The sequence below is a fragment of the Musca autumnalis genome, unplaced genomic scaffold (assembly GCF_047663935.1).
Source record: "Musca autumnalis isolate F117 unplaced genomic scaffold, ASM4766393v1 scaffold_4, whole genome shotgun sequence".
Taxonomy (NCBI): Eukaryota; Metazoa; Arthropoda; class Insecta; order Diptera; family Muscidae; genus Musca; species Musca autumnalis.
In genome coordinates, this window is record NW_027411977.1 from 193,657,621 (window position 1) to 193,682,968 (window position 25,348).

General features: G+C 38.8%; 1 protein-coding gene across 3 annotated transcripts in view; it reads right to left on the bottom strand.

The window, feature by feature from the left end:
• Positions 1-25,348, bottom strand: part of DCX-EMAP (Doublecortin-domain-containing echinoderm-microtubule-associated protein) — a 701,411-nt gene that overhangs the window by 206,929 nt on the left and 469,134 nt on the right. For all 3 annotated transcript variants that reach the window (XM_073982508.1, XM_073982507.1, XM_073982509.1), the window contains one exon: positions 5,490-5,684. In XM_073982508.1, the coding sequence (XP_073838609.1) occupies positions 5,490-5,684 (195 nt within the window). The remainder of the gene's footprint in view (positions 1-5,489; positions 5,685-25,348) is intronic.

The following is a 25,348-nucleotide window of genomic DNA, read 5'->3' on the forward strand; positions in this document are numbered from 1 at the left end:
TGCCAATGCTCACCACTTCCACTGGGGTAGCAGTGACACGAATGCAAGGGGTGAGTCCTTATTTGACTTTATATTACAATATAATCTCAGAATATGTAATAGGGGAAACGAAGCTACTTTTCAAAACAGGAACAGGGAGGAAGTCATTGACCTCACCCTTATAAACAAGGACGAATCGATCGTCTGTGATTGGAGAGTATCCAACGAGTGTTCCTTCTCCGATCATCGGAAAATACTATTCCACGTCGCTTTAGACGGAATCCATCAAAATCCGCATAGGAACCCCCGGAAAACTAACTGGCACAAATTTACTGAACTTTCTTCTTCAAAACTGGGTATAGTGAAAACTTTATCCTCAGTCAATGAAGTTGAAAAAGCAGTAAATCACGTGACAAATATTCTGGTGGACAGCTATGAGGCCTCTTGCCCACTTACTTATCCAGGTAAGAGATGCCAACCAGTTTGGTGGAATAAAAATCTAGCGAAACTAAGGAAGACTAGCAGAAAATTATACAATAAGGCCAATAAGACTAAACTTTCCACAGACTGGGATGCTTATAAAGAAGCATTCAACAAATATAACAGCGAAATCAAAAAGGCCAAGCGAAAATCATGGGTATGCTTTAGTGAGGCAATAGAGACAGAGAAGGACATTACCAGATTCCGTCGAATGCTTTCGAAGGACCCAAAATCCATTGGAAGCATAAAACGTGAAGACGGTACATGGACAAACTCTGATCTAGAGACCTTCGATCTTCTAGCTACCACCCACTTCCCAAACTGCGCGGACGTATCCGATCCCCAGAGCGATCCAATAATACGTAACGCTGCCATGGTGGATAGGAGTGACATCGAGGAGATCATAAGCCGCCCAAAGATCGCTTGGGCTTTAAACACATTTAAACCCTATAAATCTCCCGGACCAGATGGCATTATACCTGCGATGATGCAGAATGCATCTGAGTTGCTTATCCCTTCTCTGGAGAGTATTTTCAAGGCGTGTCTGATTTTGTCATACATTACGGTTCTATGGAGAGAAGTCACAGTGACATTCATTCCTAAAGCAGGAAAACCTAGTCACACACTTCCAAAAGACTATAGGCCGATCAGTCTGTCATCCTTTCTGCTAAAATCTTTGGAAAGACTATTGGACCTTGAAATTAGAGGCAAACTACCAATTTCATCAATCAGTTCTGCCCAGCATGCCTACACTAAGGGCAAATCGGTAGAAACTGCTCTAAATGATGTTGTCGGGTTTATCGAGAAGAATATGTACAACTCAAATTTTACGTTAGCAGCCTTTCTAGACATAGAAGGAGCCTTTAATAACGTCAATTTGGAGTCAATTCATAATTCACTTGTGGGCTTGGACTGCTCCCCTACCCTAATCAGTTGGATTGACAACATGCTTAGTAGTAGGATAATAAATTCGCGCATCGGCTATAATTCCATTAGGAAGTCTGTCACCAGAGGCACACCTCAAGGGGGAGTACTTTCTCCATTACTTTGGCTCCTAGTGATCAATGAAATGCTCCAAGAATTTGACAGACTTCGCATTAAAACCACCGCTTACGCCGATGACGTTGTCTTGATGATAAGTGGGAAATTCCCTCAGACCGTATCGGATGTCATGCAAGGAGCCCTTATCAAGTTAGCGGGTTGGGCCCATCGGAACGGACTAGGGGTAAATCCCTCTAAAACAGAGCTGGTCCTTTTCACAAGGAAGAGGAAAATTGATGCATTCACTCTACCAACGCTCAATGGTGTCACTTTAGAGCTCTCTTTGGAAGCCAAATATCTCGGCATAATCCTGGACCATCAGCTATCATGGAAAAGAAATGTCGAAGAACGCACCAAGATAGGACTAATAGCACTGTACACTTGCAAGAACTCCATTGGTAAGAGTTGGGGACTGAGACCACAAGTCATACACTGGGTTTTTATGACAGTCGTACGCCCAATTCTCACCTATGGAGCTCTAGTTTGGTGGAATGCCCTAGGCAAGAAATCATATCTGCGTGAAATAAACAGAGTCCAAAGAGCAGCATCAATGCTCATAACTGGTGCTGCTAGGAGCACTCCACAGGCAGCCCTTAACGTGCTGTTGGATCTTACTCCGTTAGATCTCATTGTAGAGGAGCAGGCATCTAAGAGCGCTTTACGTCTCAAGGATCTCAACCAGTGGTGCGGCTCCCAACAGGGCCACGCTGCGATTCTCAACCGAACGAATGTGCCAACAAGCAAGGAGCATTTAAGTGACTACATATCACCATAAATGAACTTCGAGCAAATAGTTGTGCACATTCCCAGCAGAGAAGCCTGGACCCACAACACTCCACCACTAGACGGTATAGAGGTCTATACCGATGGATCTAAGATGGAAAATGGAACAGGGGCAGGTGTATACAGCGACATTCTCAACCTTCAACTCTCTTTTAAGTTGAATAAAGAGTGTAGCGTTTTTCAAGCAGAGATTTTTGCAATCAAAAAAGCTGCAGAACTAATTAAGAACATTAAAGAGGACATCGATGGACCGGTGATTATATACGTCGATAGTCAGGCGGCCCTCAAATCACTAATGTCCTGTTCCATCAAGTCTGCTGTTGTTTTGGACTGTATAAAAGTATTAAGTGACCTAAAATCAGCAGTAACATTGTGTTGGGTCCCAGGTCACTGCAATATTGTAGGAAATGAAATGGCGGATGAATTGGCACGCCGCGGATCGGAGTCACAAGATATCATAATCGAAAACTCAGTCAAGCCACCCTTGTGCTACTTCATGCGGCTGTTAGAACAGGGCTATCGGGATAAGGCTAGTCAGATTTGGCAAAACGAACCTGGTTGTAGGGTTTCCAAAGCAATCTGGCCACTCCTTTCCAAACGCAGAACATCATCTCTACTTTCATTGAAAAAGATCGAACTAAGACTAACAGTTGGTCTAATCACAGGCCACTGCAACATCAGAGCAATGTCTTATAAATGGGGTAAAACCGAAGGCGCCGACTACTGCAGACTTTGTGAGGATGAGGAGGAATTAGAGACAATCGAACATTTACTGTGCCGCTGTCCAATGCTCACGAGCAAAAGACTACGGATAACGGGTGAACACACGATCCAGTCTCTCTCATCCTTCTGTGAAACCGAACAAAAAAGTCTTCTTCTTTTTGCCAAGAGCCTAAAATGGCTGCAGCAAGAAGAATTGGCAGTACCACGATGAACAATTAAGCTTTTCTTTCCCACTTCTACCTCAATTCTATCCTCCTAAATATTTCCCTTTCTTCTACAACATCATATTCTATTTCTCTCCCTTCAGCAATCTTTTCAGCTAACAACACCCCCCCAGGATGAACACAATGGACCATAAGGTCTCCGAGTGGAGTGACCGTCGATTACGTTGACGGTTACGCGTCCTTTAACCTAACCTAACCTAACCTAGTCCATACTTTACACATCGTAATATATCTACCAGATATAGATCATGTCCGAAAATGGACTGTATTTGTCCACTCCTTCGGGTACCTCCCACACAAAATTTCGGATAAATTCACTTTAATACCTGCACTCGAATTACTTTGATTTTTGTTGAAGCGACTTGAATTCGCTGTCTCCATTACGGCGGTAAAATCTTTATCAAGAGCAAGTCCATATTTCTTGCGAAAACAGCCCAAAAAGTGTGAAAAATCCCTATGGCACCATATGTAGTTGTTGTAGCGCATGGCAACTCTCGAAGCTTTAAGCTTTTTTCCTAGTCCATATTTTTGTTGTGAAGATCATACGCCCACAATTTTGAACCCCCCTAAATACATAAGTTTTTCGAGAAAAAAGTATTTTAATTCACACAGACTGAGGGTATATCTCTGTCGGCAAAGCCGACTGATACTTTTTTACTTGTTCCCTAGTGTTTAGCTTCTTTTTGAGACGACATGTCTTCAGTCAAATCGAATGAGGATTATTTTCATAGAGCACATTGACCTTCAAACTAGCTTCCTTCAATGTCCTTTTTAAGAGCCGCTATAAAAGTACCGCAAGATGACATTTTTCAGCTTCGAAATGTTCTGCAAAAATGTCGCTCAGAAAATTTTAGTTACGGCTCTCATTGACAACTAATCGATTTTGTCACGTTTTCGTGGTCGATTAGTTGTTTCTAGCAAAAACTTCATCATGCCATAACGCGGAAGTTCGACTCACGGCGGATCTGTCCTTCGGGATTCTTAATAAACTCACCAAGGGCTTTCATCTTCAAAAGGAATTCTCTCTGCCTCAAAATTTGTGTTCACAGTGTTATAATTTTCAATATTCATACATATGTTAGGTTCTCTTTTGTCAAAGAATACAAAAGAGAACCCAACATACCACATTTACGAGTACATCTTCTTCTTTATTTGCAAATTCGGTATTCGAACATAAGCGACCATACAATTGTAGCATATTTCATTGCAATTACATAGATTACAAATGTGATATTTTTTTCATGACATTTATAAATTATTGATAATTCTTTCAAAACTGCTTCTATTTCTTGATATACTGAGAAGATTAGCCGTGTTGTTGATATTTGTCCAGTCTTCTATGTTTTTTATCCAAGTCATCTCTTTTCTGCCTCTGGTACGGCGTCCTTCAATGGTCATTTTAAGTATTGCCTGCAGGAGCTTATACTTTCCATACGAGTACATGCGATAATCCTATAAAAAGCTTTTCAATGCTTGTGACAAAAATGAAGAACGATGCAAACGCGACTATTTTGAAAATTATAAATGTGTAGTCTTCTTCTAAGCCATCCTTGTATTTATTGAAGATGCTTATAAATTTGTTTTCGTTGACATTGAATGATCTTCGTTCTAACACGCAAAATTTCAATTAAACATTTTTGTTTTTTAAAACAAACACAATCACAAAAATTTTATGTATTGGTATGCCGAGGGCTGCTGTATAACATGGTTGCATGGGAAATTCTATTCTCCGCACTCTTCTAAAAAAGTACCAAAAGTTGTAACATTTTTTACCAGTAGTTAGTAACATTTTGAATTGACGTCGCAATATAAATAGTTATTTTACAACGAAAAAATTAAATATTTTGCCACAATGTCACTTTAAAGATCTTCATACACAACATAGTAGAATTGACATCACTTAACTTTATAGCCCAGAACAAAGTTTTGAATACATAATTTGTGTTGCACTGCGTTTGTATCAATACCAATTTCCATGGAAATTTTAAGGTGATTTGCGAAACCAGTTGTCTGTCAGCTTTTTTCTTTCTCAGCAAATTTATTTATTGACTTAACACTGACGACGAGTTCCAACCATTGTGGAAGTAGCAGTTGTGACTGAGTAGAGTATATGTGATTGTTTTGCGAAAAAAAACAATTTACATATAAATATATCAGTTATATGTATGTTTGTGTTGGTATAAATCTGCCTAAGGTTTTTTTTTCGTTTTGCTTCTTTGTTTCATTTTAACCATACATATATCCCAATTGTACACTTACCTGAACTGAGTGATCCAAATTATTGATAATACGTATGACACGACCGGCACTACGCTTTATCGAACCCGATGTGGTCGATAATGTGCCCAAATCCGCTTCCATTATTGATGGTTTACGACTGGCTGGTTTTGAGCCCCAGCCTTGATTGCCAGGCGATGCATACCACATGCCGTTCTTTTTACCGTAACTTGCAGGCTGCATGTCAGTCAGTATTTCAACCATTCAACCGTAGTTTCATTCATTTATCCATGCATCCATCCATCCAACCAACCGGTCGAAATAAAATGTAAAATAGCGTCGTTGTCAGGCAGCATCATCAGTAGTATCACCATCAGCAATACCAACGATTGGCAAAAAGGGGTAAAAATATGAAAGTAGAAAAAAAAAGAAACAAAGTAAAGTTATATACGTTTTTGGTTTTCGCTGTTTGGGAATTTATAAAAGTGATTTAAAGGGGTAAATGGTTAGTTTAGAGCGTCCTTAAATAGCTACACCAACACGTCATTGAAGGAAATTATTTATTAATTAAAATACTGAAGTTTTTGTGGAAAATTATTTTCCATTTCGTGAAGACGTTGTTAAGAAAATAAGAAGAAAACTATCCCTTAATTGTTGGAATAGAAAATGTCTTGCCCTGGTGAAATAGACCTACTGAAATCCAATTTATTGTCTCATCAAAAAAAAGGGACAAACGAACTCTCCATTTTGATTGGTGTAGGGTATATAAATTTAATTCATTTTATTTGCATTTTTTACAGGAACTTTGAATATTTTTTCATTACATAACTCCCACCTGTTCGGTTTTGTTTTTTGGCTTTTTTGCTTTTATCCAAATGATAAAATTCTGTTAAAATATTTGGAAAATTCTCAGTTCTAGCAGCTGACGTATGATTCTTTTTTTGTAATAAAAACGCGAAAGAATATATATTTCAAATATTCATAGCATTGGTGTGTACAGGTTGTTTTTTGTTGGTGTTTGTGTTGCTGCTGCTGTAAAAGTGATTTTAATTAAAAATCTTTGCAACAGTTTACTCAGTTCTAACTTTTTGTGTAAATTGTTATTGAATTCTTTGTTTGAGTTTTTTGGTGGTGGTGGTGGTAGGTAGCACATGTACATATATGTCACTTTTGAGAATGTATGCGGTTAACAAAATGTTGATTTTTTATTTATGGACCTATACCTGTGAATTTTTGAGGAAACACATAGCGATGCTGAACCGAACCTAACATAAACAAGTAAGAAAGGAGTTAAGGGCCGAACTTTTTATACCCTTCACCACCACTGTATTGAAGTAAATAAGAACAATTAGTAACTACTAAGCTCTTTCTATACGTTAAGTAAAATTCCTTGGAGAAGAATAATATCACTTTATACCAGTGCCGACCTGGGTGGTACCCTTACATAGGACCTTTGGCAAAACGTGGACGTATGCTGTCTGATTTTTTGCAAGGAATGTTTTGTACCTGTTATAATGTTTTGTTTACCCCAGCCGAAAATCCGTGAGTACCGTTCTACGGAGCCTATATAAAGACCAAACCAAACAAAATTCCAGCCATTTCACGGGTATATTTTATGCCCCTAATGAAGGCTAAATACCAAAATTCAGCGATTTCACTGGTATATTGAGGCCACAACCCTCAAAATACCGAAAATCGAGAGGTACAGTTCTATGGGGGCTAAATGAAGACGTTGGCCTATACCCAGCAAAAATCCTCATTACAAAACTCCTTTCCCACCCATTATTTTAACAATGGCATGTCGCGCGAATTATCTGGTTATTTTGTGGTATATTGGTATATTGAGGTATATTGAGGCCACAACCCTCAAAATACCGAAAATCGAGAGGTACAGTTCTATGGGGGCTAAATGAAGACGTTGGCCTATACCCAGCAAAAATCCTCATTACAAAACTCCTTTCCCACCCATTATTTTAACAATGGCATGTCGCGCGAATTATCTGGTTATTTTGTGGTATATTGGTATATTGAGGTATATTGAGGCCACAACCCTCAAAATACCGAAAATCGAGAGGTACAGTTCTATGGGGGCTAAATGAAGACGTTGGCCTATACCCAGCAAAAATCCTCATTACAAAACTCCTTTCCCACCCATTATTTTAACAAGGGCATGTCGCGCGAAATATCTGGTTATTTTGTGACCACTGAAATAAGTAGTCAGAATCTACTCAGTATCTACTTATTTCAGTGGTTACCATCTACCTATCTCAGTGGTTACAAAATAACCAGATATTTCGCGCGACCAGATATTTCCCACATGGGTGGGAAAGGAGGTTTGTAATGAGGATTTTTGCTGGGTACCGACACATTTAGAGTGGAAAGTTTTATGCCCCTTATGAAGACCAAATACCAAATTTCTGCGATTTTGGTGGGATATTGAGGCCACAACCTTCAAAATACCGAAAATCGGGGGTTACCGTTCTATTACGGCTATATAAAGACGTGAACCTAAACCGACGAATTTCAGATGGAATGTGTTATACCCCCAACGAAGACTGAATACCAAATTTCAGCGATATTGAGGCTTCAAAATACCGAAAATCGGGAGGTACCGTTCTATGGGGGGCTATGAAGACTGGACTTATACCCAAAATTTTGGGGGGAAAAGTTTTATAACCCCAACGAAGACTAAATACCAAATTTAAGCAATTTCGGAGGAATATTGAGGCCACAACCTGCAAAATACCGAAAATCGGGAGGTATTGTTCTATGGGGCTACATGATGGCGATCTATACCGACAAATTTCTTATGGAAAGTTTTGTACCCCAAATGAAGACTAAATACCAAATTTCAAAATTTTCAGTGGTATATTGAGGTCACAACCGTCAAAATACCGAATCGGGCGGTACCGTTCTATTACGGCTATATGACGACGTTGACCTATACCGACAAATTTCAAGTTGAAAATTGTATACCCCCAATGAAGACTAAGTACCAAATTTAAGCCATTTCAGTGATATATTGAGGCCACACCCTTTAAATACGGAAAATCCGAAGGTACCGTTCTATGGGGGCTATATGAAGATGTGGACATATACCGATAAATTTCAGGTGGAAAGTTTGGATGCAATTTTATACAGTGGCTCCAAGCGAAAGTCGTACACCTAATGAAATTTTTTTAATTGACTTATATCTCCGCTACGAAAAGGGATATGAAGAAAGTATTTACGCAGCTTTATAGTGTATTTAGTCGACAATTTAGAAACACGATATAATAAAATAATCAACCCGTTTACATTGTTATAAAATTAAAATATCTGAAATACTAAAAATTTTAGCACCAAGCGAAAGTCGTACAGCAATTATAAAGACAAAATATTTATTAATATAAATCGTCCTTCGCCATATTTCTGGTTTTAGTTGAATTCTGCAATCGATTTAGAATATTTTTGACCAGTTTCGAACAGCTGAAGTTTAAATATGTCGCTGTTTGTTTGGAAAATCTCTCCTATAAAGATGTCTGGAAGTATAAGTCGTCTGGAGACATTTTCCATTTATAGAACCACTATAGACGATTTATTGTTCAAGCTTGGACTACAGTCCAGCCAACCCATGTTATTGAAACAATTATTTAATACCAGTGGTCGCAAATAATAAGCTTTTATGCTTGAAGTCAGAGTTTTGGCAGAAAGAACAACGCTTACCTTGACCAATACATTATTCGACAGGTAGTGAGAACTCATTTTAATTATAAAATCTCACAGTTTGATTCCCAATGACTTCAGAAAAATTATAAAACAAAGATTCAAATCTGAAAGATAAGCCCCACACACCCACAAATACACTGATGCGTTATGTTCTATTATTCGTGTATTAGACATGAAGCAATTTGTGGGACTTTTCACAATGTAATGTCAGGTTTCGGACAGAACTTGTTGGATCTATGAAAATTACACTCTTTTAAGAAAATTTATGCATTCATCGCTATTGTTTTGATATTCTAAACATCGCTCATGGATAAATTTATGTATAGCTTTTTTACGACTTTTTTTATCAACAATTGACAAGGTATTTATGTTGTAAAAATTTGAGTGCACATTGGAAAAATAAGCTTCCAAATATTTTTCTCAATCGATTAGAGTGTCGGGACACTAAAAATCAACTCATTTTGCACTTCGTGTATTAAATTATCCAAAGAAAAAATTGTTTTTTTTAATGTTTTAGTTATTTTAAATATTTCATATGGGTTTTTTTCTTATTAGTAGACATCAAGGTATTGAATAGCTTTGCAGTTTTAATTTTCGATATCTGCTGAATCTAAAAAAATTGTTTTTGTAAAGTTAAATAAATAATTTTCTCATGTTGTTTTATAAAAATAATTTTTATTTCATTTTTATGCTTCTTTCCCATTTAACCTGATACAAGTTTCCAGAATGGACACTGTCAATTGTAAAGAAGCGCAGATGTTACGCTAAATCGATCGGATTTAACCAAAAACAGGAACATGTACTAGAATTAATTATTTTAACAAATACTTTGTCCTTATAATTGCTGTACGACTTTCGCTTGGTGCTAAAATTCTTAGTATTTCAGCTAATTTAATTTTTCAACAATGTAAACGGGTTGATTATTTTATTATATCATGTTTCTAAATTGTCGACTAAATGCACTAAAAGGCTGCGTAAATACTTTCTTCATATCCCATTTTGTGCCGGAGATATAAGCCAATTAAAAAAATTTCATTAGGTGTACGACTTTCGCTTGGAGCCACTGTATATGATATCAGTTTTTAATTGAATGTAATAATTTAATTTAAGTTTCTATTTAAATTTGTATGGAGACCAGCAAGTTAATCTGGTAATTGATACAGATTATGTGCTCAGGATATGGAAGGAACACTTTTCCAAAACCGCTGATAACCAATAGTAATGAAGACGACAAATATACCACAGATCCAATCCCAGAAAATGGTATTATGTGTACACCCGGCTAATATGGGGTAAAGACAGCAATAAATAGGCTGAAGCATAATAAAGGAAGCAGGAGCCGATGGCTTAGCAGGCGACCTGTTCAAAGGTGGAGGCGACATGGTCATAAGGTCTATGCATCAATTAGTTAGCATCATCCGGCAGAAGGATCGCGTACCCGACGATTGGAAGCTGAGCATCTTGTGTCCCATCCACAAGAAGGGAGATAAGACTGTGTGCTCTAACTTCAGGAACATAAGTCTGCTCCCTAGTGCACGCAGAGAAGAGATATTGTAGGAGCAATCATATTCTAAGAGCAAATTATTGTATTTTAAAAATCTGAAAATATATATTGTTTGTGCAACAATACATTTTGGCATGATGTTTCCTAACAGAAAATATATGGTAGAATCAACAATATATATTTTCACATTTTTAAAATACACAATTTTGCTCTTAGAATATGATTACTCCTACAATATCTCTTCTCTGCGTGTGCTTATAAGATAGTTTAAGCAACGGTCCTGACCGGTTTTAACATGGCAAAGCCCAGGATTTATCTTTGTCCCTCTTTCATCTCAAGTGGACACTCACCTCCCCGTGGTGTCACCTGGGGAACTGCCTTTAACACCCGTTAAAGGTAGTGAGCTAACATGTGCCGCGCGTTCTCCCATAAGAACGTTAAAAACTTGGGTTTGGGCGTCGGGTTAGTAACCCTCCCCTAGAAAAAACAGCATACTATGAAAAAACGAAAGAAAAGGAAAACAACCCCCTCTAATGTTGACGAACCTCGCAAACGTTTTAAGGACCATGATCTGCGAATCTGTACCTGGAATGTTCGCACTCTTTATAGAGAAGGTGCAGTCTTCGCATTGGCAGACGTACTGGAAAAGTACAAAGCCGATATTACTGCCATACAGGAAATACGATGGACTGGGAAAGGCGTCGCAACAACACCTAAAGGTGACGCACTGTATTATAGCTGCCATGACGTAAAGCATGAGTTTGGTTGCGGATTTGTAGTTAGTTCTTCAACATCAGCTTTATTTGCGCTCATGCTCCCACTGAAGAAAAGGACGAACAGACCAAAGATATATTTTACGAGCGCTTAGAAGAAACATATGACCGTTGCCCAGCCCATGACAGTAAAATCATCCTAGGCGATTTTAATGCCAAAATTGGAAAGGAGAATATCTTTGGCCCAACAGTCGGGAAATTCAGCCTCCACAGTGAAACATCTGACAATGGTATGAGGCTGATAGACTTTGCAGCTGCAAAAAACATGGTAGTTAGCAGTACCAGATTTAATCATCTCGATATTCATAAGGGCACCTGGCTGTCTCCAGATCAGAAAACTAGAAATCAAATTGATCATGTTGTGATAGATGGAAGACATTCATCGAGCGTGTTGGATGTACGATCGTTCCGAGGCGCAAACATTGATTCGGACCACTACCTTGTTGCAGCAAAGGTACGCACCCGCTTAAACGTGGCAAACAAAATACGAACAGACACAACACGAAAGTTAGACATCGGTAAGCTGCAATCACAACAGATAGCCACAGCATATTCCACTCAACTAGCCCAATTGCTTAATCAAAGCACTCCTCATACCGATAACATATCAGCGCAATGGCAAAGCATTGCCCACTCCATGCAAACAGCCGCAAAATCCATACTTGGATACCAGAGGCCTCCACCAAGGAATCCATGGTATGATAAGGAGTGTCGTGCTGCCACCGAAGAGAAAAATGCGGCATATAGGGCTACTTTACAATCCGTAGCAACGCGTAGCGCACGAGAGAAATACAGGGAGAAAAGGAGAGAGGAGAAACATCTTTTCCGCAGGAAAAAGAGAGAGATGGAAAAGCGGGAGTGTGAAAAAATCGAGATGTACAGGAGCCAGAATGAAGTCCGAAAATTCTACCAAAGAGTCAAGCATCAAACTGATGGCTTTGGTACAGGCACATCCTCCTGTAGAGACCAGCAAGGTAATTTGGTAACTGATACAGATAGTGTACTCAGGATATGGAAAGAACATTTTTCAAAACTGTTGGTATCCAATAGCAGCGAAGACGACGAAGATACCACAGTCCCAATCCCAGAAGATGGTATTGAATGTATACCGCCCAGCCAAGATGAGGTAAAGACAACAATAAATCGGCTGAAGAATAATAAGGCAGCAGGAGCCGATGGCTTACCAGCCGACCTGTTCAAAACCGGAGGCGACACGCTGATAAGGTGTATTCATCAGCTAGTTAGCACCATCTGGCAGGAAGAACGAGTACCCGACGATTGGAACCTGAGTATCCTGTGCCCCGTCCACAAGAAGGGAGATAAGACTGTATGCTCTAACTACAGGGGCATAAGTCTACTCACTATTGCCTACAAGATCGTGTCAGGGATATTGTGCGAACGACTAAAGCCTATGGTCAACGAGATAATTGGACCATACCAATGCGGCTTTAGACCTGGCAAGTCCACCATTGACCAGATATTTACCCTGCGGCAAATCCTGGAGAAGACCCAAGAGATGCAGATCGACACCTACCATCTTTTTGTCGATTATAAAGCAGCCTTCGACAGCCCGCTGCGTTCAAAGGTATTCCAAGCCATGTCTGAATTTGGTATCCCCGCAAAGCTCATCCGTCTTTGCAAAATGACTTTAACTGACACGAGGTCCTCAGTTAAAATAGGAAAGAACCTCTCCGAAGAGTTTGGTACCAAAAGAGGTTTCAGACAAGGAGACAGCCTTTCGTGTGCTCTCTTTAACATCCTGCTGGAAAAGATTATACGAGAGGCAAACGTCAAAAGAAGTGGCACAATCTACACCAATAGTCACATGTTACTTGCTTACGCTGATGATATAGACATCATAGGCCGATCAGTAAAAGAAGTAACCGATACCTTTATGAAGGTCGAAGGAGAATCTGCTAAGGTGGGTCTGGCGGTAAACGGTGAGAAGACCAAGTTGATGGTGTCGACGCGCAATGCGTCCATTGAGCTCGGACCGACTGTGGAAGTTGGTTCCTATAATATTGAGGTAGTAAAAGACTTCGTCTACCTCTACCGTAAACACAACAAACGACATCAGTTGTGAAATAAAAAGAAGAATCGTATTGGCAAACAGATGCTACTTTGGTTTAAGTAAGCAGTTTAAGAACAAAGCCGCATCTCGTCAAACAAAAATAACGCTTTACAAAACACTGATACTACCCGTGCTGATGTATGGCTCCGAAGCCTGGGTACTTGCGCAAGCAGACATGGCAGTGCTTGGTGTGTTTGAGAGAAAAATTCTTCGAAAGATCTACGGATCAATCTGCGTTGACGGTGAATATCGACGTCGCATGAACCACGAGCTGTATCTGCTGTACAACGACATCAATATTGTTAAACGTATCGAGATGCAGCGATTGCGTTGGCTAGGCCATATCATAAGAATGAGCGGTGCACGCAGAATTGGCAGGCCAAGGAATAGATGGCGCAAACAAGTGGATGATGAGATGAAAAGGCGCGGTATTTCAGAAAGCGAAGCAACAAATATAGAGAATTGGAGATCTTTTCTTAGTTCGGCCTATAGAACAAATGTTCTGTAATGGGCCGGCTAAGTAAGTAAGTAAGGGATATTGTACGAACGACTACAGCCTATGCTCAACGAAATAATTAGGTCATATCAATGCAGCTTTAGATATAGCAAACCAGATATTTACATTGCGGAAAATTCTGAAGAAGACCCAAGAGATGCAGATCAACACACGTCATCTTTTTATCGATTATAAACAGCCTTCGAAAGCCCCCTACTTTCGAAGATATTCCAAGCCATGTCTGAACCTGGTATCCCCGCATAGTTCATTCATTCGGCTTTTTAAGATGATATTATCTGATACTCGGTCTTCAGTTAAACTATGGAAGAACCTCTCCGAAGAGTTTGGTACCAAAGGATGTTTCAGGCAAGAAGACAGCCTTCCGTGTGACCTAATCAACATACTGCTGGAAAGGTTATACGAGATGCAGATGTTAAAAGAAATGGCACAATATACACCAACACACGTTGCTAGCTTATGCTAATAGACACCAGGGGTCGATCACTAAACGAAGTCACTGATACCTTTAAGAAGGTCGAAGGATAGTCTGCTAAAGTGGATCTGACAGTAAACGGCGAAAAGACAAATTTGATGGTATGGGCGCGAAATGCGTCCATAGAGCTCGGACACTTATAATTTTGAGGTAATTAAAGACTTATCGACCTCGATGCCGCCAGAAACACAACAAACAACATCAATTGTGAAATAAAAAGAAGAATAGTACTGGCTAAAAGATGCTACTCTGACTAAGGTAAGCAGTTTAAAAACAAGACCACATCTCTTCAATCAAAAATAACACTTTACAAACGAGTAAAAAGTATCAGTCGGCTTTGGCGACAGACATATACCCTCAGCCTGTGTCAATTGAAACACTTCTTTCCCACAAAAAACTTATGTATTTAGGAGGTTTTCAGAATTTTATGCGTATGAATTTCCTGACAAAAATATGAATTTGGATTAAAGCTCCAAAGTTTTGCGGGGAAGGTACCTAAAGTAATAGACGGATATAGTCCATTTTGGAAGTGGGTCTTATTTTGGGAGTCAGTCCTCTCGACAGATATCGCGCCCACTAGTCTCTTCCGTTGGTCACCATATAGTTTAGACCTTTGGACCATTATATCACGAAACATGGACTTGCCCACAAAAAACATAATATCGCTGTTAACAGGAACACTAGGAGTACCTTCGGTAAAAATTTCCAAAGGATCGTCGAACAGGCCCATAACCGCACTTAAACAAAAATGTTGAACATTTGTGTCGAACAAGGAGTGGATCGATAGGGCCCACTTTTGAACTAAGTTTGGATACAATATTTTGAGATCCAAAGTGTGGACCAAGTCGGTTGCTCCGTTTGTAAGATATCGCGCTTAGCATTTTAGCGAATATTTTTGAACTTTTGTGGGGTAGGTACCGGAGGAAGTGGACCTATAAGCACAACCTTCGAATTTTATCTAATATTCGAAGAAATATTACGATATTTAAGTGTGGGTCAACGCAGTATTCGGTTGCTGGCCGTAAAGGTTTTTTTACAGTTTTTGGGTCATTTTCTCAAGAAGTTTGGACATGCCACTTAACAAACTTGTACCATCGTAATAGGGGCCTTGAGTGCAATATGTTGCTAGAGAAATCAAAACGATTCGAGTGGAGGTCCTAAATTGCACTTTTTCAAAGTGTTGACATTTATAGTTCATATTATAACCTGACAAATATCTCATTAATATATCACAATGTGTAAAGTATGGACAAAATCGGTTATTGCCTTCGAGAGTTATCGTGGGCACCATTTTAGTGAAAAGTGTTGAAATGTTGTGGGGGAAGTACCCAAAGGAGTGGACCGATATAACCCATCTTAGAACCTGATTTAAGTTTGCACAAAATATTATGCCAAATTTTGAACCGAATCGGTTTATCCGTTGGAGAGTTACCTTGCGCTGCATCCACTACACTTGGTGGCTTAGCGGGTTTTTACAGCCTTTGGGGCATTTTCTCAGGTAGTATGGACTTGCCCCTGATAAAGAGTTTACCGTCGTAATAGGGGCAGCGAATACAAGTCGCTACAACAAAAAACAAAACCATTCGAGAAGAGGTCTTAAACTGCTGTTTTCCGAAATTTTGTGTGGGAGGTACTTAAAAGAGTGGACCGATATAGTCCATATACGAACTTGATCTATGTCTGGTAGAAATATTACGATGTGGAAAGTATGCACCAAATCGGTTAGTGCCTTCGAGAATTAGAGTGCGCATAATTTGTGGGGAGGTACCCGAGGTAGTGGACCGATAAGTTTGGACAAAATATTACGAAAGCTTAATTTTGGACCAAGTCGATTAATCCGCTCGAGAGTTATCGTGCGCTCCAGCCACACAGACAGACGGACATTGTTAAATCGACTCCAAATTGTTTGGAACGGATTTCGTCCAAATATAAGATGAGGCACATTTTGTCCGTATCACAGTGTATATATCCTCGTTGGCATAAATGCTGAGGGCATGAACACTGATACTACCAGTGCTAATGTCTGGTTCTAAAGCCTGGGCACTTGCGTGTGTTTGAGAGAAAATTTGTTTGAAAGATCTACGGGCTAATACGCATTCACGGTCAATATCGACGTCGCACAGTGGTTCAGAATCGTGTTTTCCTGGCCAAAACTCTGTATTTTTTGAAAGGGATAGAGATATTTCCATAATTCTGTTTTTGTTCGACAGATAACACTTTCCGACGCAGAACGGTTGCAGAGGAATTCAAGGTCAAAATTAAAAATTGTTGTGTTTTTTATTTGAACTTCTATAACTCAATAACGGCAAAAACAACGAACATATCATAAGAGGCAATCTTATAGAGAATTTTCATAGCTACAACATTTTCGTTAGTCCCATTTCGATAGGACCTGCGGTTTGCACGAAAAATCGTGAAAATCTAAAAACCCATTAAAAATGTCAACTTGAATCGCGATTTATTTAAAAAACGCAGCGTCGATTTTTTTATACCCTCCACCATAGTATGGAGGGTATATTAAGTTTGTTTTTCCGTTTGTAACGCATTGAAATACTCATTTGCGACCCTATAAAGTATATATATTCTTGATCAGGGTAAAATTCTGAGTTGATCTGTGCCCGTCCGTCCGTCCGTCTGTGGTAATCACTCTAGCATCCACAAAAATAGAGATAGGACGCTGAAATTTTGGGAAAATGCGTCTTTTGTTTGCAGGCAAAGTTCGATGATGGGCTATATCGGTCCACGTTTTGATATAGCCCCCATATAGCGGTACCCCCCGATTTACGGTATTTTGACGTTTTTAGCTACATTTTCAGACCGATTTAGCTATAATTTGACATTTAGGGTTCTTAAGCGCCAATAAACTTATATAACAAAAGTTGTGGACATAGATCCACGTTTTGGTATAGCCCTCATATAACGGTACCCCCCGATTTACGGTATTTTGACGTTTTTAGCTACATTTTCAGACCGATTTAGCTATAATTTGACATATAGGGTTCTTAAGTGTCAGTAAGCTTATATAACAAAAGTTGTGGACATAGGTCCACGTTTTGGTATAGCCCCCATATAACGGTACCCCCCGATTTACGGTATTTTGACGTTTTTAGCTACATTTTCAGACCGATTTAGCTATAATTTGACATATAGGGTTCTTAAGTGCCAGTAAACTTATATAACAAAAGTTGTGGACATAGGTCCACGTTTTGGTATAGCCCCCATATAACGGTACCCCCCACTTATGGCATTTTGACGTTTTTAGTTACATTTACTGACCGATTTAGCTATAAATTGACATTTAGGGTTCTTAAATGTCAATAAACTTATATACCTAGTGGACATAAGTCCATGTTTTGGAATAGCCCCCATATAACGTTACCGCCCGATTTCAGGTATTTTGACGTTTAAATTCACATTTCTAGTACCGATTTTCGGTATTTTGAGGATTCTAGCTAAAATTTTTAACCGAATTAGGAGTTATTTGACATTAAAGGCTCCCATCAAAAACTGTCAACATAGGTCCATGTTTTATTATAACCCCTATATAACGGTACCTCCCAATTTCTACCCCACCAAAAATTTTCAACATATGTACATAGTTAGATATAGGCACCATAAAAAAGCATCTACCGAATGAAACATTTTGACATTCTGATATTTTAACGTACCCACTTAAAGTTGGGGACAGGAATGAAAACTAATTATTCCATTTTAGTTCAGAATTTTTTATGGTGGAGGGTATGAAAATTTCGGCCCGGCCGAACTTAACGCTTTTTTACTTGTTTTAATTTATCTCGCCTCTGAACATTGTAGTTTCAGAATCCGCAAAGCACCTTCCATTTAAATTAGGTTCAAGAGCACCGTGGAATATGAGTGTTTTTTTTTGTTTTTCATATGTTTTAACTATTTAAAAAAGTTTAAACCCCCAATAAACAAACCATAAAAATACAAAATATTAAAAACATATTTTTGGAAATTTTTTTTTTTTCAAAAAATTTAAATGATGCAAAAAATTTAAATTTTTTCCAATATTTAAAAAAATACCCCTTGGGTGTTTATAAAACTCTTATAACTCTTATAAAAACTCATATATTAAAAAAATTTCCATTTGTATGAAAAGGCTAAATTATATGGGAAACGGTATGGAAAAACAAACATTTTTACCCATGTAATTTCAAAAAATTTAAAAAAGTGTTAAATGGACGGAACGGAACAAAAGTATATATGGACTGAAAAAGGACACTCTCGGGCATCATTCTGTACTCCAAGCTGTTCCCTAAAAGTTCTAGTCCTCTAAACTTAGAATTTCACTAAAAATTAGTACCTGAGGAAAAATAAAATATCTCGCTTCATGTAAACGCTACGATAATTTATTAAAACGGCTCTTAAAGGTGACAATCCTACCTACTTAACAAAAAAAATAAATAAAAAACTATGAACGGAAACCTGTTACAGTTTCTGAGAAATGGCTGCATCTTTCTCCAGAAACTTGCAAAAATTACGTATTTTCCAAAATTGAGAAACATTATTCGTCTTTAGGAGCACGCCACGCCACACCTTCCAATATTTTGATCTAATTTTTTGCTTTCCTTAGTTTTAATATGTTTACTATCGAATCCCATATAGAAATTAACAATCGGACACAACAAAAATTTGGGGTTATGGCCAGGAAAATCGATTTCTGAACCACTGTGCGTAGTATGTATCTGCTATATCACGGCATTATTATAGTTACACGTATCGAGATAAAACGATTGCTTTGACTAGGCCATATCATAAGAATGAGCGAAGATGAACTCAATAAAAAGGCATATAAAGACAGGCCGCATGGCGGTATACGCAGAACTGGAAGGCTAAGGCTTCGATGGAATAAATAAGTGGAAGACGAGATCGAGGGTGACGTAGGGGATGAATGATACCAAGCAACGGTCTTGACCGGCTTTAACATGGCAAAGCCCAGGATTTATCTTGGTCCCTCTTTCATCTCAAGTGGACACTGACCTCCCCGTGGTGTCACCTGGGGAACTGCCTTTAACACCCGTTAAAGGTAGTGAGCTAACATGTGCCGCGCGTTCACCCATAAGAACGTTAAAAACTTGGGTTTGGGCGTCGGGTTAGTAACCCTCCCCTAGAAAAAACATCCTACTATGAAAACCCTCCCCTAGAAAAAACATCCTACTAAGAAAAAACGAAAGAAAAGAATAACAAACCACTCTAAAGTTGACGAACCCCGCAAACGTTTTAATGACCATGATCTGCGAATCTGCACCTGGAATGTTCGCACTCTTTATAGAGAAGGTGCAGTCTTCGCATTGGCAGACGTACTTGAAAAGTACAAGGCCGATATTACTGCCATACAGGAAATACGATGGATTGGGAAAGGCGTCACAACAGCACCTAAAGGTGACGCACTGTGTTATAGCTGCCATGACGTAAAGCATGAGTTTGGTTGCGGATTCGTAGTTAGTCGGAGACTAAAACATCTGGTATCCAGCTTCACCCCAGTGAATGAAAGACTTGCTGCAATTCGAATAAAAGCTATATTCTTCAACATCAGCTTTATTTGTGCTCATGCTCCCACTGAAGAAAAGGACGAACAGACCAAAGATATATTTTACGAGCGCTTAGAAGAAACATATGACCGTTGCCCCGCCCATGACATTAAAATCATTCTAGGCGATTTTAATGCAAAAATTAGAAAGGAAATTCAGTCGGGAAATTCAGTCTCCACAGTGAAACATCTGACAATGGTATGAGGCTGATAGACTTTGCAGCTGCAAAAAACATGGTAGTTAGCAGTACCAGATTTAATCATCTCGATATTCATAAGGGCACCTGGCTGTCTCCAGATCAAAGAACAACTAATCAAATTGATCATGTTGTAATAGATGGAAGACATTCATCCAGCGTGTTGGATGTACGATCGTTCCGAGGCGCAAACATTGATTCGGACCACTACCTTGTTGCAGCAAAGGTACGTACCCGTCTAAACGTTTCAAATAAAGCACGAACAGACACAACGCGGAAGTTGGACATCGATAGGCTGCAAACTGCCACAGCATATTCCACTCAACTAGCCCAATTGCTTAACGCGAGCACTCCTTGTCCCGATAACATAACAACACAATGGCAACATATTGCCCACACCATGCAAACAGCCGCAAAATCCATACTTGGATTCCAGAGACCTCCACAAAGGAATTCATGGTATGACCCGACACTCCTGGTCATACCATGAATTCCTTTGTGGAGGTCTCTGGAATCCAAGTATGGATTTTGCGGCTGTTTGCATGGAGTGGGCTGCTACCGAAGAGAAAAATGCGGCATATAGAGCTACTTTACAATCAGTAGCAACGCGTAGCGCACGAGAGAGATATCGGGAGAAAAGGAGAGAAGAGAAACGTCTTTTCCGCAAGAAAAAGAGAGAAATGGAAAAGCGGGAGTGTGAAAAAATCGAGATGTACAGGAGCCAGAATGAAGTCCGAAAATTCTACCAAAGAGTGAAAGTCAAACAGATGGCTTTGGTACAGGCACATCCTCCTGTAGAGACCAGCAAGGTAATCTGGTAACAGATACAGATAGCGTGCTCAGGATATGGAAGGAACATTTCTCCAATCTGCTGGTATCCAATAGTAGCGAAGACGATGATACCACAGATCCAATCCCAGAAGATGGTATAGAATGTATACCGCCCGGCCAAGATGAGGTAAAAACAGCAATCAACCGGCTGAAGAATAACAAAGCAGCAGGAGCCGATGGCTTACCAGCCGAGCTGTTTAAAACCGGAGGCGACGTGCTGATAAGGTGTATGCATCAGCTAGTTAGCACCATCTGGCAGGAAGAACGCGTACCCGACGATTGGAACCTGAGCATCCTATGTCCCGTCCACAAGAAAGGAGATAAGACTGTATGCTCCAACTATAGGGGCATAAGTCTTCTCCCTATTGCCTATAAGATAGTGTCAGGGATATTGTGCGAACGACTAAAGCCAATGGTCAACGAAATAATTGGACCATGCCAATGTGGCTTTAGACCTGGCAAGTCCACCATTGACCAGATATTTACCCTGCGGCAAATCCTGGAGAAGACCCAAGAGATGCAGATCGACATATTTCACCTTTTTGTCGATTATAAAGCAGCATTCGACAGTCCCCTCTGATCAAAGGTATTCCACGCAATGTCTGAATTTGGTATCCCCGCGAAGCTCATCCGGCTTTGTAAGATGACTTTAACTGATACTAGGTCCTCAGTTAAAATTGGAAAGAACCTCTCCGAAGAATTTTGTACCAAAAGAGGTTTCAGACAAGGAGACAGCCTTTCGTGTGACCTATTCAACATTTTGCTGGAAATGGTAATACGAGATGCAAATGTCAAAAGAAATGGCACAATTTACACCAATAGCCACATGTTACTTGCCTATGCTGATGACATAGACATCATGGGACGATCAGTAAAGGAAGTAACTGATACCTTTAGGAAGGTCGAAGCAGAATCTGCGAAAGTGGGTCTGGCGGTAAACGGCGAAAAGACCAAATTGATGGTGTCGACGCGCAAAGCGTCCATAGAGCTCGGACCAACTGTGGAAGTTGGTACCTATAATTTTGAGGTAGTTAAAGACTTCGTCTACCTCGGCACTGCCATAAACACAACAAACAACATCAGTTGTGAAATAAGAAGAAGAATTGTATTTTCCAACAGATGCTACTATGGTCTAAGTAAGCAATTTAAAAACAAAGCCACATCTCGTCAAACAAAAATAACACTATACAAAACGCTGATACTACCCGTGCTAATGTATGGCTCCGAAGCATGGGTACTTGCGCAAGCAGATAAGGCAGTGCTTGGTGTGTTTGAGAGGAAAATTCTTGGAAAGATCTACGGGCCGATTTGCGTTGACGGTGAATATCGACGTCGTATGAACCACGAGCTATATAAGCTATACAAAGACATGAATATAGTTAAACGTATCGAGATGCAACGATTGCGTTGGCTAGGCCATATCATGAGAATGAGCGATGATGAACCCGCTAAAAAGGCGTATGAATACATGCCACATGGCGGTGCACGCAGAATCGGCAGGCCTAAGCTTCGATGGAGCATACAAGTGGATGAAGAAATGAAAAGGCGCGGTATTCCAAAAAGTCAAGCGAAAAACAGAGAGGAATGGAAATCTTTTCTTAGTTCGGTCTATGGAACAAATGTTCTGTAATGGGCCAACTAAGTAAGTAAGTAAGACGAGATCGAAAAAACTGAAGAAATAAAGCAATAAATAGAGTGGAATGGAAATCTTTTCTTAGTTCGTGTTATAGGACGAATGCTCTGTAGAGGGCCAACTGAGTGGGTAAGAGCATGTGGAGAGGACGACGAAACTTTGAAATATAATCTCTGTTATTGGCTAGCTTTTGCGCTCTTAGAACCCAATAATGGTAACAATTTAGATCTATCCTTCTCGTGTTTTACTTTATACAAATCATATCTACGCCCAGTTAAAAAAACTTTTTCCGTAACAATAAGTTAACTCAAAATGTAGCCCTTCACTGCCTAAAAATTCCACAATATTTTAACATTTCAACACAAATACGAAGTACCTGTTAACAATTATTTGTATAAATTGCTTCTCTTTAAATGTGTTTTTAATTTATATTGAATATTTATTTCAGATACATTAAACCTTAAACGAGGGGTCTAAAATTTAGTTGGAAATAAATATTTACTACTTAGTCGTATATACATTAGGCAATTTTCCTTGGGGCAATTGTCAGTTTGAAGGAGAGAGAGAGAGGTGAAGCTATGGTAACCCTTTGCCACTCATCGACAAACTGACAATTGCCGCAAGGATAATTGCCTAATGAAAATATGGACTTATAAAGAGAATCGAATCTATGTCCATATTTAAATTAGGCAGTTTTCCTTGCGGCAATTGTCAGTTTGTTGGTGAGAGAGGGTGTTGAGAGGCAAAGGGTTACCATTACCCACAAGGAAAATTGCCTAATATAAATATGAACTATATGTATCTATATTTTGTAAAATTATCTAATATATTTTTTTTCTAATTTAAGAACTCTATACTTTGCCAAATTTCCCAATCTCGTTTTTTTCAATTTCACACGAAAGTGCTTCACATAACTGTCATTTACAATAAAACTTTTGGTCTCCCCCCACCAATTTTCCATTAATATTTATTCATTTCATTTCGTTTTTTGTTATTTGCATTCCTGTGCGGTAAAGGCACCATGTGATGGTGATGATGACGATGAAAAAAAAACAGAATAAGTGAAATTTTTCTGATTGTTTTGCACAAATCAAAATTTAATTGAAATATGTTTTCAACTAATAGCTTTTTCTGTTTCTAATTGGAAAAAATGCTAAAGCCCAGATGAAAACAGGCACACACACACAGCCACACAAAACCAGGATAAACAAACATAATTCAATCAGCTGGCGTATTGTTGGCTTTATGAAAAAAGCCATTAGAAAAAAAAAACGACCTGAGGAAATACAAAATTGAAAATAAGCAACATCCTGTGGTTTAATGGCTATGCAATATTGTTTATTTGTCTAAATGTACGCTATGTTAAAAATGTATATTGTTATTTGTATTATGTACATATTTGGAAATTGTCGATTATTTTTGATGGATTTAAAATTAAAAAAAAAAACAAAAACAATCAAAGGGAATACTTGTTTGCGTTTTGTGGTGGGAATATTTTCAAAACGAGAAATAATTGTTGTCATCAATCAATATGTGAAATATAATTCCCCTAAAAGTATGTTTTATTAATAGCAATGACATTGTTATTTTCTCCATTGAAATGTCGATGTTTCTACAAAAGCAAATATTTGTTACTCTAAATAATTTTTTTCTTGTAGGGAATCCAAGTATTTTTTGGAAACATCAAACGCCCCAGTGTTGTACATGTCATGTAAAGGTAGCGATGTTAAGGACAGTTGCATGTTATTAATCCACAGTAGGCAATTTGTTATTTCTAGCACAAGCTTGTTGACAGTATTTTTACACTCCGCCAGGGACGTACGCAGGGGGGAAATGGTTTGGTCCGACAAAATTTTTTGAACTACTTTTACAAGTTAGTACGTTTTTTTTTCTAAAATAATTTTTGTTTTTGTGAAATAAGAAATTAAAACTTATATTGTTCTGAAGGTTCTGTACTGAAAATGTACTTTAATAACAAGTTGTCTAAGAAATATTTAAAATTTTTTGTTTGAATACTCTTTTTTAAGAGAAACTTCTGAATTACTTCTTTATGCCATGTCAGTGTTTTGGAATTCTGTAATGAATACGAGTATAAAGGCCTTTAGGCTTTAAACTCATTCTGTATTTAAAAAGATTACAAGTTCAGTATTGTGCGGATTAGAAGTACATGAAAGGACATGTCTAAAAAAGGCTATAAATAGCATACCAATCTGAATTTTTCCCTATCAGTAACAAATTTGTAGCTAAAAGCATCCAAAAACGAAATTAATGCTCAAACATTGGATATATGGTATTAAAATTTGCTGTAAAGTATTGTACCCTCAGCCGTTAGGCTAACGATAAAAATGTACCTCACCGAAATAATGGTCTTAGACAATCATATGTTTTGACGACATCCGCTTCAAACAATTTGGAGTCGATTTAGACCAGTTCGTCCGTCTGTCTGGCTCGAGCGCATTATAACTCTCGAACAGATCAAAAGATTTGGTCCAGGAAATGTCAGGAATGGTCCAAAAACTCTAAATCTTACGGTGACCGACTAAAATTATGGCTCGATACCATAACTATAAAAAGTAATGTCTTCAAAAATGGACTATATCGGTCACTTCTTACAGGTATCTTCTGTACAAAAGTGCAAAACTTT